Raw genomic sequence first — 13,830 nt, 5'->3', positions numbered from 1 at the left:
GCCTGTGACCACATACCCAGGATTAGGATTACAGTACGTGTGAGCCTCCAACGCCTGGGTGCTGGGGATCTAGTGCATGTCCTTGGGGTTTTGTATCTTCCAGGCCCAAAAGAAGTTTATTTTGAGTATAGTTTTCAGAAAGAGGTTGGTAAAGTATACTATAGTCTAATAAAGAAAATAATCATATTCTTGCTGAGGAATTAAGGGAGCACTAAAGAGATCTGTCAACACACCCAAAGTTTTAAAAAGCCTTAACAATTTTAAATGTGTTTATATTGTTAATGATAAAGAATGTTTTTGAAGTTTTATGAAAATGAGATTAAGATATATATTCAACTTGAAATAAACTTAATGTATAAAGTATATTTATTTGGTTTTTTCTTCTGTTGTAGTTACTATTTCCGGAAAAGGAGAAAATGGTAAGACCCTCTTATCTCACTTTAAGTAGAGTATCAGTTGTAGCTTCGTACTTTCTATTTACTTGGGGATAAATGTGCTTTTGTTTTCCTGAGGGAACTAATGTATCTTTAACTTCTAAGTAATTAAAAAGAGAGAGAACTCTTGAATTTCTTCCCAGGCACATAGTATTGTAAATAATTAATGTAGCTATGTTTTTGTAAGGTTCCTAGTACTCAGTTTGTTTAAACAAACTATACATTCCTGCCTTGTGTGTTCCTCAGAGCTCTGAGTTCTAACTGCAGTCTCCACTGGGTCGAGGGAGAGCTCTTTCCAAAATGCCTCAGTCCTGTGGTGGGTGGCTCCATTGCTCATGGATTTGTTTAGAATAGCACATTATTAATCACAGGTATTTAATCCAATGACCAGACTTGAATTTGTCTGGGAATAAAGAATTTTATAATGACCAGTCAAGCAGCACCTAGAGGGAAAAATATCCTTTCTAAGAATTTTACTAGAATTAAAGAAAACTTTAGGAGTACCACTGAAGTAAATTTTCAAAAATAAAATTAGATTTTAACATGCAGAAACCCAGAGGATTCTAAAACAATTTAATTGAACAGTTATTTTTACTTACCTTATTTTTAGTTTTTCAAAACAGGGTTTCTCTGTGTAGTACTGGTGTTCTGGAACTCATTTTGTAGACCAGGCAGGCCCAGAACTCAGAGATCCTCCTGCCTCTGCCTCCTGAGTGCTGGGATTAAAGTGTGTTCCACCACCACCCAGCTTAATTCCTCCTCCTCTTTCTCCTCTTCTTTTTCTTTTTTTGCCTGTAGGTATATCTGTGTAAGGCCATCAGATTCCCCTGAAACTGGAGCTATAGACAGTTGTGATGGGGGCTGGGTCTTTTGGAAGAGCTGCAAGTGCTCTTAAATGCTGAGCGATCTCTCCAGCCCCAGTATTTTTTCTTTTTTGTTTTGTTTTTGTTTTTTGAGACAGTTTCTCTGTGTGGCCTTGGCTGTCCTGGAGGCTCAGTAGACCAGAGATCCACCTGTCTCTGCCTCCTAGATGCTGGGAGGTATGCACCACCACTGCCTGGCTTCCAATATTTATTCTCTCCCCCCCCCCCAAGACAGGGTCTCTCTATGTAGCCTAGTCTGTCCTAGACTTGCTTTGTAGATCAGGCTGGCCTCGAACTCACAAAGATCCACCAGCCTCTGCTTCCCAAATCCTGGGATTAAAGGCGTGCACCACCATGCCCAGCTCCAATATTTATTCTTAATACTGAAGATAATCATGCCTGATTATTTAAAGTTGCTCTTAAGACTAATTTTCTTTTTTCTTTTTTTTTTAAACATTTATTATTTATTATGTATACAGTGTTCTGCCTGCATGTACACCTGCACACCAGAAGAGGGCACCCAATCTCATTACAGATGGTTGTGGGCTACCATGGGGTTGCTGGGAATTGAACTCAGGACCTTTGGAAGAGCAGTCAGTGCTCTTAACCTCTGAGCCACCTCTCCAGCCCAAGACTAATTTTCATTAACAGAAGAAACATAAGATGCAGTCTTGGTAGTTCTGCCTTTCTTCAATTCCTAATTATTTTATGTGTGTTGAAAATGTAGATATAGAATGTAGGGGATTTCTGAAGAGTTTGCTCTGTATATTTTAAGGCAGGGTCTTTTGTGTACTGCAGGCTTGCCAGGGCTTGCTTTGTACCCTGGACTTGAGATCCACCCGCTTTGCCATCACGTGGTGAAGTTACAGAACTATAACACGCTCAGCCTCCAAATGCTGGTGTCACAGGCGTCGACCATCTGCTCAGCCTTCACATTATGTTTTCAAAGTTCTCATTTGCATTATTATGTCTTGACTTTTTTTTTAACCATATCTTAAATAATATTTGTGTCAGATAGTTTTGGCATACACATTTAATCCCAGCACATGAGAGCAGAGGCAGGTAAATCTCTGAGTTGGAGGCTAGCCAGGTCTACAGTGCTAGTTCTGGGACACCCAGGGTTACACAAAGAAACACTGCTTAAGGAAAGCACTAAAGAGATCTGTCAACACACCTGAGGTTTAAAAAAAAAGTCTAAACATTTAAAATAGTTACATTGTTAATGATAAAGGATGTTTTTGAAGTTTTATGAAATGAAATTAAAATAAATATTCATAAACTTCATATATAAAGTATATTTATTTTTTTTTCCTTCTGTTCTAGTTACTGTTTCTGGAAAAGGAGAAAATGGTAAGACCCTCTTATCTCACTTTAAGTAGAATATCAGACTTGAAATTTGTAATATTAGATCATGGCAATAAAGAGTTTATAATGACCAGTCAGCAGCACCTAGAGGGAAAAATATCTTTTCTAAGAATTTTACTAGAATTAAAACTTTAGGAGTACCATTGAAGTAAATTTTCAAAAATAAAATTAGATTTTAACGTGCAGAAACCCAGAGGATTCTGAAACAATTGAACAGTTACTTTTACTTACCTTATTTTTGGTTTTTCAAAACAGAGTTTCTCTGTGTAGTACTGGTGTTCTGGAATTCACTTTGTAGACCAAGCAGGCTCAGATCTCAGAGATCCTCCTGCCTCTGCCTCCTGAGTGCTGGGATTAAAGTGGTCTACCACTACGCAGCTCAATATTTATTTATTTGTTGTTGTTGTTGTTTGTACTTTACCCCTTATTAAAGGCTATCTTATATGAAACATTGAGTTGCAGGTGATTTTTTGAGCACAGAAATTTTGATTTATACATTTAGATTTTTCTTAGAGCTTTGATTTATTTCTAAAGATTTTACTTTATATATTTCTTCCACATTGTATTTGTGTGTGCATACGTGCACATGAGTAGATCAGAGGGCAGTTTTTTGGGAGTTGGTTCTCTCTTTTTACTGTGTGGGTCAAACGCAGTTTGGCGATTGCCTTTTTTTAAACCTGCTGAGCCATCTTGCCAGCCCACTTTCATATATGTAACTAGATGTTTGCCCAACGTTCACGTAAGCTGGGCGTGGTAGACCATGCCTGTAATCTTAGCATTTGGGAGACTGAGAGCTTTGTGAGTTTCAGGCCAGGCTGGTCTATACAGTAAGTTTAGAACCAACCCAAGCTATACAGCAAGACCTTGTCACCCCAAAATCATGAACTGAAGGGTGCCAGGTGGTGGTGGCACACACCTTTAATCCCAGCAACTTAGGAGGCAGAGGAAGGCGATCTCTGTGAGTTTAAGGCCAGCCTGGCCTCCAGAGCAAGTTCCAGGACAGCCAAGGCTACACAGAGAAACCCTGTCTTGAAAAACCAAAAGAGAGAGAATGAGAGAGGTGTGGGGATGAGGGACAGGAGAGAGAGAGAGGGAGAGAGAGAGAGAGAGAGAGAGAGAGAGAGAGAGAGAGAGAGAGAGAGAGAGAGAGACCGAGACCAGAAGGGAGCTCAGTAGTAGGCTACTGACACACACACATAAGACCAAGACCCTATATGGCCCTCAGCCCGCCAGCCCACCCCAAGAAAAAACAAATCACATAAATATAATTTAATTAAAAGCAGTATTTTCTCTTACTATTTATTATTATCTGTTAATTATCTCTAGGCATTGTGCTAAGAGCTTAACTTTATTTAGCTGAGAATGTATTTTAATTAATTAATTAATTTATTTATTTATTGAGTTTCTCATTGTAGCCCTGGTCATACTGAACTTGTTTTATAGACCAACCTGGTTGTGAACTCACAGAGATTTGCCTGCCTGTGCCTCCCAAGTGCTGGTATTAAAGGCGTGCGCCATCCCTGCCTGGTCTGAGGTTTTTTTTTTTTTTTTTTTTTTTTTTTTAAGATTTATTTATTGTATATGAGTGCTTTATCTGCCGAAGAAGGCATCAGATCACATTATAGATGGTTGTGAACCACCATGTGGTTCCTGGGAATTGAACTCAGCACCTCTGAAGGGCAGGCGGTGCTCTTAACCTCTGAGCCATCTCTCCAGCCCCCTGAGAATGTATTTTAAAGCAAACAAATTTGTTTGTTTGCATAGAGTAGGAACTTCCTAAAGGAGTAGTAAATGTTAAAAGAGCAGTCTAAGATGTGGCTAACAGGTTTATTTTAGAACATGTTGCTGCAGGTTCTTAAAATCACAACACTTCAACTCTAACTAAATTATAGAAGACTTAGCAGAATTGGTCTGAGATCACACTAAGAAAGAAAAAGCATGGATCATTTCCAACATAGATGTGCAATAACTGGTTAAAATATAACCAGATCTGAATCACCACTCCTGAGAGTTGCCAGTATCTACGTGTTGATGTTCTTTTTCTCTATAAATCCACTTTAAGATTCTGAAGTAACCACCTATTTTACTACATATTAGTCACATGAAGTTATTTTGTAATAAATAGTTAATTTTATTTGTTAAAAAGAACAGTTCAGGAGTCACGGCAGTCTGGCTAGAGAATGGGCCCTTCCTTACCCAGAGTAAACTGTGAGCCTCAGCCAGCCATGTGGAGTGGGAGAGCAAGAAGCCTTTATTTCATGGATCAGGGACATTATAAACCTCGGGCCGTGGGAGGGGTTTCAGGGTGACTGTGTTTGATTCGATGGGGTTAGGGGTGCCAGGGATACTTGATCTACATGTAACAAAACAGTCCTGTCATAAGAGGGAGAAAGTAGTACTTAATTATCCTATGGGGGATGGTGGTGCAGAGACTCTCCAGGTACAGTCAAAGGTCATTGGTTGGAAGCCAAAGCACCAAGACGTCTTACTAGCAAAGGGTGGGTATCTCCAGGAATCCCCAGGTGCTTGTGAACAGTTTTATCAGGAAAAGGCTGAGCCTGTAATCTCCCTGAGGGCTATGTGATGCTCCTTAGAAGATACAGGGTTCCCCAGATCAGGTGGAGAGGGAACCCAGGTGAGAAAGGGAGTCTTGTCATCCTATGCAGAGCTCAGAGGCTATCTGGAAACACCAGCCTTTAATAGCAGGGTTCCACACAGAGGGAAGTCATGATTAGGTTTTTTATTTTGAATTCAGATACTGGCAGAGAAGTAGAACTGACCAGTTAAATGCTGGCTTAAAAAGTGGAGAAAAACAAATTTTTAGTGGATTCTTATCAAACAATTGTGAATTTCTCTTCTGGCATTAAGATTTCTTATAACAAGTGACATTAAGCAAGATTGAATTTTCATATCCTCCATGCTTGCACTCATAAGGGCTAGAAAGAAAGCACGTGTCATACTAAGAGGCTTTCCATAGGAAATGGAACTGGAATAGCTAATATCAGATGTGACTACACATTAACTGGAGTGTGCCCCCACCACGCCCAGCCTGTCGAAGGGTCTCCGTGAGGGAAGAATTCATCTGTCTTTTTTAAAGCAACTGACATTATTGAAATAAGTGCTTTAATTGAAGTCTAAGCAAATGTGAATTATAAAAAGGAGTGCCCTGTGAAAAGTTATGAGAATGGAGAGGACTTTTGTGGGGAAAATGACATTTAATCTGACTCTACAAATGAGAAGTTCAGACTTATCTTCAGAGTGTAAATTTTTCTTCAGAGCCCAGTCAATGTTTCTTGTTTCTTATAAAAACCAACCCTACATGTTTCAAATAGGAAAACTGGAGGCAGAGGCAGGCGGATGGCTGTGAGTTCGAGGCCAGCCTGGTCTACAAAATGAGTCTAGGACAGCCAAGGCTACAGAGAAGAAACCCTATCTCCAAAAAAACAAAAACAAACAACAACAACAACAAAACTATAGAACACAACAAAAGGCTTAATATTACATTAGTGAGTAGTTGGAGTTCAGAAGTCAAATGTGAAACTGATCTACTTGGGAAAGATAATGGTAGGAATTCACAGTGGCTACCTTTTTCTATGTTGAATAAAATAAATTTCAGAATACTCATTAATCCAGACAGGAATTGACTTATTCAAATTTATTAATTCTTTTTTTAATGGTAAAAACTTCTTTACTTTCTGTTTCCAGTTCCACTTAGTTTAATGTTCATAGTAGCGATGAGTCCTTTTAAGTAACTTTTTTAAAAGCAACTTTTAATTTACAAAAAATTACAATTATTGTAACTTAAAATTATAAGTGGCCAGCTATGCATGCACTCTAGTGTAACATCCTAGCATAGGAGAAGCAGGGCCAGGAGGGTCATGAGTCCCAAGCCATCTTGAACTATATACTTACGTTCAAGGCCAGCCTGTCAAAAACTCTCTTTGACCCAACCAGGCGTGGTGATGCACACTTAACCCCAACACTCTGAAGGTAGAGGCAGGTGTTCAAAGGTGTTCTTAGCTTAGATCCTCAGCAACTGAATGTAATCAAGTCTCACCAAATGTGGCCTTTACTCATAAACTTATGGTTTATAAGTAGAGCTTATTTTGTAACCTTACACTCTGAATACAAGGAGTGAATATTTCTTAATATCTGTTATGTCATATAGATAGTTTATATATTTGATATTTAAGTAAAAGTGTTTATTAAATTAGGCCTGTGACTCAAGTACTATTTTAACATAATGCATTTTCTTGTTTTCACCTTGATTCAATGAAATATTATTTGTTTTTATTTACCAGGAAAGACCGTTGTTTACCTTGTGGCTTTCCATCTGTTCTTTGTTATGTTTGTATGGTCCTATTGGATGACAATATTCACATCTCCCGCTAGCCCCTCCAAAGAGGTAAAGTTTCTGTTGGTAAATTGTCAAACGCTTTAACTGATTATGGAATGATATTTCCTTGTGGTTACCTGTGTTAAAACCTTGCATGATACATTTGTTCTGTTTCCATTTGTAAGATTCCCTGGTAATGTGAATGTGAGTCATTGGCTTGTTCTTAGCACAATTTACTGACAGTGTAGTAAATGTTTAGTTATACTAATACCTTCTGGCATGCTGAATTTTCTTAAACACTGGAGTAAAAAGTGTTAGGGACAGAATTGAGTTAGGTAAGTAGGGCTGGCTTTTTAGAAACTGCATATTTTCTTAGCCATGAACACATGTGTTGTATCTAAAGCACATGTCAATGTGGAAAGAGTTATTCAAGGTTCGTCTTGCTGGGATGACACTTCTCTGTGGTGGCGCACGCCTTAAATCCCAGCACTCGGGAAGCAGAGGCTGTCTGAGGGGAAAAGACTCTTCTGTAGACTGTGTAGACTGGGCATGGCAGTGGCACTCTCCGGTTAGTGTAGCTTTCTTTTTCTTTTTTTCTTTTTTTCCTTTTGTTTGTTTGTTTTCTTTTTTCTTTTTTTCCAAGACAGGGTTTCTCTGTGTAGCCTTGGCTGTCCTGGACTAACTTTGTAGACCAGGCTGGCCTCAAACTTACAGCGATCTGCCTGCCTCTGCCTCCTGAGTGCTGGGATTAAAGGCGTGCGCCGCCACCACCCAGCTGTTTGGTTTTTTCTTTGTTGTTGTTTTAAGACAAGGTTTCTCTGTGTAGCCTTGGCAGTCCTAGACTCTCTTTGTAGACCAGGTTGGCCTGGAACTCACAGGCATCCACCTGCTTCTGCCTCCCGAGTGCTGGGATTAAAGGCGTGTGCCACCACCGCCCAGCTAAATTAGTGTAGCTTTCAGAGGAGGATTGCAGATTCAAGACCAAACTTGGACATAGTTAGACCTATTTCCCAAACAAGGAAACTGCATGCTCACATTCTCTCCCCCTCTTTCTCTCTCTCTCTCCCCCTCCCTCTTTCTCTCTCACCCTACCCCCACCCCCCACATACACTTTAGAGTTTGAGTTTGATGTTTTTCCCCTTAACACATTAATTTCTGAACTTCAGTTTTCTTATCAGAAAATTGTGCCTGTCTCTGTGGCATTTTCCAAGTAGAATTTTTTACATATTCCTGCTTCAGGAATAATATTCAAATATTATATAATAATAATACAGTTGTTTTCCTTCATATTAACTTTCCAACATTTATTAAAAATTATAGACCATATAGTTTAAAATAGTTTAATACTTTTTTGGGTTTGTTTTTGTGTTTGTGTTTTTGAGACAGGTTTTCTCTGTGTAGCCTTGGCTGTCCTGGACTCACTTTGTAGACCAGGCTGCCCTTAAACTCACAGAGATCTGCCTGCCTCTGCCTCTGCCTCCCAATGCTGGGATTAAAGGCAAGTGCCACCACTGCCCAGCTCATTTAATGCTTTTAAAGAAAGTCTCTAAACAGAAAATAGAAGTTCTAAGTGTACACTTGGTAAGATTTTACAACTGGCCAGGTGTCCTAGATAAAGTTAATATTGCTGTGATGAAACACCATGACCAAAGCACCAGGGGAGGAAAGGGTTAAACTTCCCCATCAGTGTTCATAGAAAGAAGTAGGACAAGGTCCAGAACCTGGAGACAGAAGTTGATGCAGAAGCCATGGAGGGATGCTGCCTTCTGGCTTGCTCCGCCCAGTCCAGGGAGAGCACCACCTATAATGGGCTTCGCCCTCCCCCATCCCTCACCACTAAAGAAATGCCCTGCAGCCAGATCTTAGACACAGTTCCTCAATTGAGTTTCCCTTTTTTCAGATAAGTCTAGTTTATATAAGACTAGCTAGCACATCGGATTACCTTTTAATCCCAGCTCTGGGACGCAGATCTCTTGAGTTTGAAGCCAGCTTGGTCTACATAGCAAGTTCCAGGGCAGTCTGGACCCTTCCTCAAAAAACAAAAAAGATTTCACAAAAACTAAACACACATGTTAACCATCATCCACACTGGTTCAGGGAACAGAATATTAGCCTTAGGTGATCACCCCATCAGAAGAAATCACCCTTCTGCTTTACTTCTTTATAGATTCGTTTCTCGCATTTTCTTAAGTGCTTAAGTGTCTGCTTCTCATTAACATTCTAATTGTAGGATGCATCTATGGGCTGCAGGTCATTCTCACTATTATTATTCTGTTGTGGTAGATACATTGTGTTTACTGGGCCTGTTTAGGGTGGTTCCAGGTAGGGCTGTACAGGTCTCTCGGTGTTGGAACTGCTCTGTCAGGCATGTATGTGCTGAACTTCAGCAGATAAAGCTGCACCGGCTTTTACCTCGTTTTTCTCTTGGATGCCTTTGTTCTGAGAGCAGACTGAACCATAACTCAAACCTGCTGGCTTCTTTGTTCTTCGAGCGTTTGGTAATGGTTCATTCTTAAAGTTATGTTACAGACTTCTATCCATTTCATAATCTTTACATTGAAAAAGATATAATTAATCAATTCTTAGTAATGATGACTTGAAAATAGAGCATGTGACAGGACATGGTGGCACATGGCTTAATCGCAGCACTTTGAAAGCATAGGTCTACATAGTGAGAACCTGTCTCAAAACAAAACAACAAAAGCCAAAAGAAAATTAAGCATGTGTTACAAGTAAATAGTTTCCAACACAAATAAGAAATAGAAAACTAAAACAGTATGTAGTCTAAGACACATGAGGGGGTCAAGAATTCATTCTGGGACTGGAGAGATGGCTCAGAGGTTAAGAGCACTGGCACCTCTTCTGAAGGCCCTGAGTTCAATTCCCAGCAACCACATGGTGCCTCACAGCCATCTATGATAAGATCTGGTGCCCTCTTCTGGTGGGCAGGCCCCCGTGCAGGCAGGGTGTGGCATACATAATAAATAAATCTTTTAAAAAGTTAATTAAATAAAATTATCTTTAAAAAATTCTGTAGTCACACCACGCCACCACTTGATAGCTGCACGCTTAAATTTTATTTATTTATTTATTTATTTATTTATTTATTTATTTTGGTTTTTCGAGACAGGGCTTCTCTGTGTAGCATCTTTGGCTGTCCTGAAACTCGCTGTGTAGACCAGACTGGACTTGAACTCAGAGAGATCCACCTGCCTCTGCCTCCCAAGTGCTGGGATTAAAGGTGTGTGCCACCAGCGCCCAGCTTTTCTTTAATGCTTCTTCTTTAATACAAATGAGACAGACAGTACTACATACATGCCTAGACCTTACTCTTCCTTTCCTCGCCGCCCCCCCCCCCCAAGACAGAGTTTCTCTGTGTAGTCTTGGCTGTCCTGGACTCCTTTATTGTCCAGGCTGGCCTCAAACTCACAGAGATCCGCCTGCCTCTGCCTCCTGAGTGATGGGATTAAAGGTGTGCGCCACCACCGCCCAGATGGCTTCACCCTTCTTATGCTCATTATATCACGCATGCCCACTATCCCCGTAGGCTCCTCCAGCCATGGAACTCACCTGATACTATGATGGTACTTTTCTTTTGTTTCACTTTACCAAACTGTAAGTTGCCCGAGACACAGGTCTTTCCACTGTGTTCACTACTTTACACCCCTCCCTCATGAAAATCTGGCATATCATGGGTGTTTGACAAATGCTGAATGAATTTTTTAAGTCTTCAAGAGCCACTTAAACTAAGTCTGCTGACAGCCAAGAACAGAAGTAAAACCAATTGTCTTTCTCATTAAGATTCTATATAGTAAGCCAGGTGGTAGCAGTGGCGGCGCACACCTTTAATCCCAGCACTCGGGTGGCAGAGGCAGGTGGATCGCTGTGAGTTCGAGGCCAGCCTGGTCTACAAGTTAGTCCAAGACAGCCGAGGCTACACAGAAAAACCCTGTCTCGAAAAACCAAAAAAAAAAAAAAAAAAAAAAAAAAAAAAAAAAAAGATTCCATATAGTGATAGCTAGCAGTATGGATGTAACTGCAAAACTCTGCTGCTACGCAACGGTATTAGGTCAGAAGTGAAAGCACTTAGGAGTTAGGACTCAGGGAATCAAATGGGCTTATGCCACAGACCATCTCAGTCAGGTAGAGGTCCTTGGGAACAGCAGTTCTCGAAGTGTTGGTGGACAAAGATAGGTGAGTGACAAACAGAGACAAGCCCAGAGGTTTTGTGTCTGAATCTGAGTGTATTTTGCAGGCAAGCAGCCTAAATTTTTATATATACATTTTGAAGCGGGGCGGCAGGGGGCCGTGTTGTGGTTACATTTCCCACGGAGTAGATTCACAGAAGTCCGTGAGCAATCAGACATACACAGTACAAGTACAGAATGCAAAGTAATAGTGTTGTCATGTTTTGAATTACAACTTTAAATGAAACAATACAGGGTACAGAACACACAGTAAAGACATCATCACTCTTAAGTTACTGGCTTGGTATCAGTATGCATGTGCCCTCTTTGTCAAGGGTCAGTGTTCTCCCATAAGCAGAACTTAGGCCCAACACCTTTCTAATATCTGAGCACCACTATCTGGAGCTTTCTGAAACACTTTATTTCTTTTAAGCCATAATATAAATTATTAACTAATGATTAATTCTCAGCCATGTTTCTTTTAATAAGTGGAAGTGGAGCAGAACTACCCCAGGCCTGAATGGTCCCAGGCTGCAGTCCCAAATTAGGGCCATCTCATAGCAACGTTGTCATGCCTGAAAAGTCCTGATATGGGAGTAAAGTTAGGAGAAAGAATAGGGACAGAATAACACACTGACAGAAATGAAGGCTATAATCGTACTCCTGGCAGGAACATCAGCCCCATTCCAGGAGGCTCTCCCTGGGTAGGGGTCGTCGCCTCGGGTTGTGCAGTATTTGTCACACAGACTCCACTGGAGGGGTTGTGACAGGCTTAAAGAACAAAAGCTAACATTTTTAGGGGAGTTAAGTTATTAAAACTGGAATTATTTTCTTTCCAGTCAGTAGGTGCTTACTAAAGCCAGCAGATCAGATGCAAGGAAGGTGCTTAGTCAAAGGCAAGTCCAGGACAGCCAATGCTATGCAGAGAAACCCTGTCTCGGAGGGAAAAGAAAAATAGATTAATGTAGATTTTAAAAAATTCTTTGATGGTTTCATATGTGTATAATGTATTTTGATCATACTCAGCCCCCATTATCTTTTTACCCCAACCCTCTAAACCCCGTTTTCACTTCTGGGTGTGGGTGCATGCATGCATACATGCGTGCGTGGTGTGTGTGATTATGACTCACTGAGTTGGATTGGGTAGCCTGCCTGAGCATTGGTATGGAGTTATTTACTGAAGCATGGGCAACTTAGCTGTGACCACACCACTGAAGAAAAATAACTCTTCCATCTCTTGTTGAATGATTATTAATATTTAATATTGATTTACAATTTTAGTATAATCAGCAGTTACTCCTTAACCAAGTATGTACCCAAATAACCACACACTATGGTCTGTTTAATTATTTATACAGTGTTCTGCCTGCATATACACTGGCAGGCCAGGAGAGGACATCAGATCTCATTACAGATGGTTGTGAGCCACCATGTGGTTGCTGGGAATTGAACTCAGGACCTCTGGAAGAGCAGTCAATGCTCTTAACCTCTGAGCCATCTCTCCAGTCCCCTCTTTGGCCTTTTAAAAGGAAAACATAAATAAGTAAAAATAGAGGGTCAGTATTGTTAAAATATGAAGTGTGACTTTAAAAAAAAAGTCTATTTTATTCTTAGTTTAAAAAAACAAATCTGTTAAATAGACTTGGTAGAAAATGTAGAAATTTCTAGTTACAAGAAGTCATGGAAAGGGGAAGGCCCTTGTGATGACATAAAAAGAGCAACTGAGTTCATGCTTGGTAGGAAAGGTTCCTGAAATGAATCCAGCTGGCCTTGGTGGAACTAGGAAAGTGGACGAAAAGGACTATACATTCAAGGGCGGCCTGGCTCCATAACATCCCAGGCTAGCCTGGAACGCATAGCGATAGCCTATCTCAAAAGAAACTAGAGGGAGGATCCGTGTTTTTGTGTCATTTTTTTTTTTTTTTTTAATCTTTTTGGATTTGTTTTGATTTTTGGCTTTGGTTTTTTGTTTTGTTTTGAGAGATAGAGGAAGAACCTGAAGTCAGTAGGAAAGTGGGGGACCTAGGAGCTGGGAGGGTGAAGAATATTTAATATGCTAAGAATATATGATCTGGGCATGGTGGCACACGCCTTTAATCCCAGCACTCAGGAGGAGACGGATCTCTGTAAATTCGAGGCCAGCCTGGTCTACAAAGCAAGTCCAAGACAGCCAAGGCTACACAGAAAAACCCTGTCTTGGGAAAATATGTAATAATATATTATTTTATATGTAAGAATATATGATAATATATGGCTTTGTTTTGTTGCTTTTTTTATTTTATTTTTTTTTTTTTAAAGATAAGGTTTCTCTGTGTAACCTAGGCTGTACTGGACTTGATTTGTAGACCTGACTGGCCTCAAATTCACAGAGATTTATCTGCCTCTGCCTCCCGAGTGCTGGGATTAAAGGCATGCACCACCATGCCCAGCTATGAAAAATATTTCTAAGCTCCTCTCCTTGCCCACAACCCAAAAAAATCTAGAGCCAGAAACACTTCTGAAAGGAGTATTTCATTGAGGAAAGGAGAAATAGATGAGGCGATGAGCTCTGATAATTCTGGAGGGAATAGCACAATTGGTTGATGGGACTGGAGACTGGCTCAGCAGGTAGAAGCACTGGCTGCTCTGCCTGAGTTTGGTACCCA

At 40.4% G+C, this 13,830-nt stretch overlaps 1 protein-coding gene across 5 annotated transcripts in view; it reads left to right on the top strand.

The window, feature by feature from the left end:
• Zdhhc20 (zinc finger DHHC-type palmitoyltransferase 20) overlaps nucleotides 1–13,830 on the top strand; it is a 57,616-nt gene that overhangs the window by 11,204 nt on the left and 32,582 nt on the right. For all 5 annotated transcript variants that reach the window (XR_007832278.1, XM_051160634.1, XM_051160631.1 and 2 more), the window contains exons 2-3: nucleotides 2,621–2,647; nucleotides 6,964–7,067. Coding sequence is in view for 4 of the 5 variants with exons in the window: in XM_051160634.1 (XP_051016591.1) it covers nucleotides 2,621–2,647; nucleotides 6,964–7,067 (131 nt within the window). In the remaining variant the exon portion in view is untranslated. The remainder of the gene's footprint in view (nucleotides 1–2,620; nucleotides 2,648–6,963; nucleotides 7,068–13,830) is intronic.

This window comes from Acomys russatus, chromosome 18, assembly GCF_903995435.1.
Source record: "Acomys russatus chromosome 18, mAcoRus1.1, whole genome shotgun sequence".
Classification (NCBI taxonomy): domain Eukaryota; kingdom Metazoa; phylum Chordata; class Mammalia; order Rodentia; family Muridae; genus Acomys; species Acomys russatus.
Note: the sequence above shows the minus strand (reverse complement) of the source record. Positions and strands in the feature narration are given on the sequence as shown.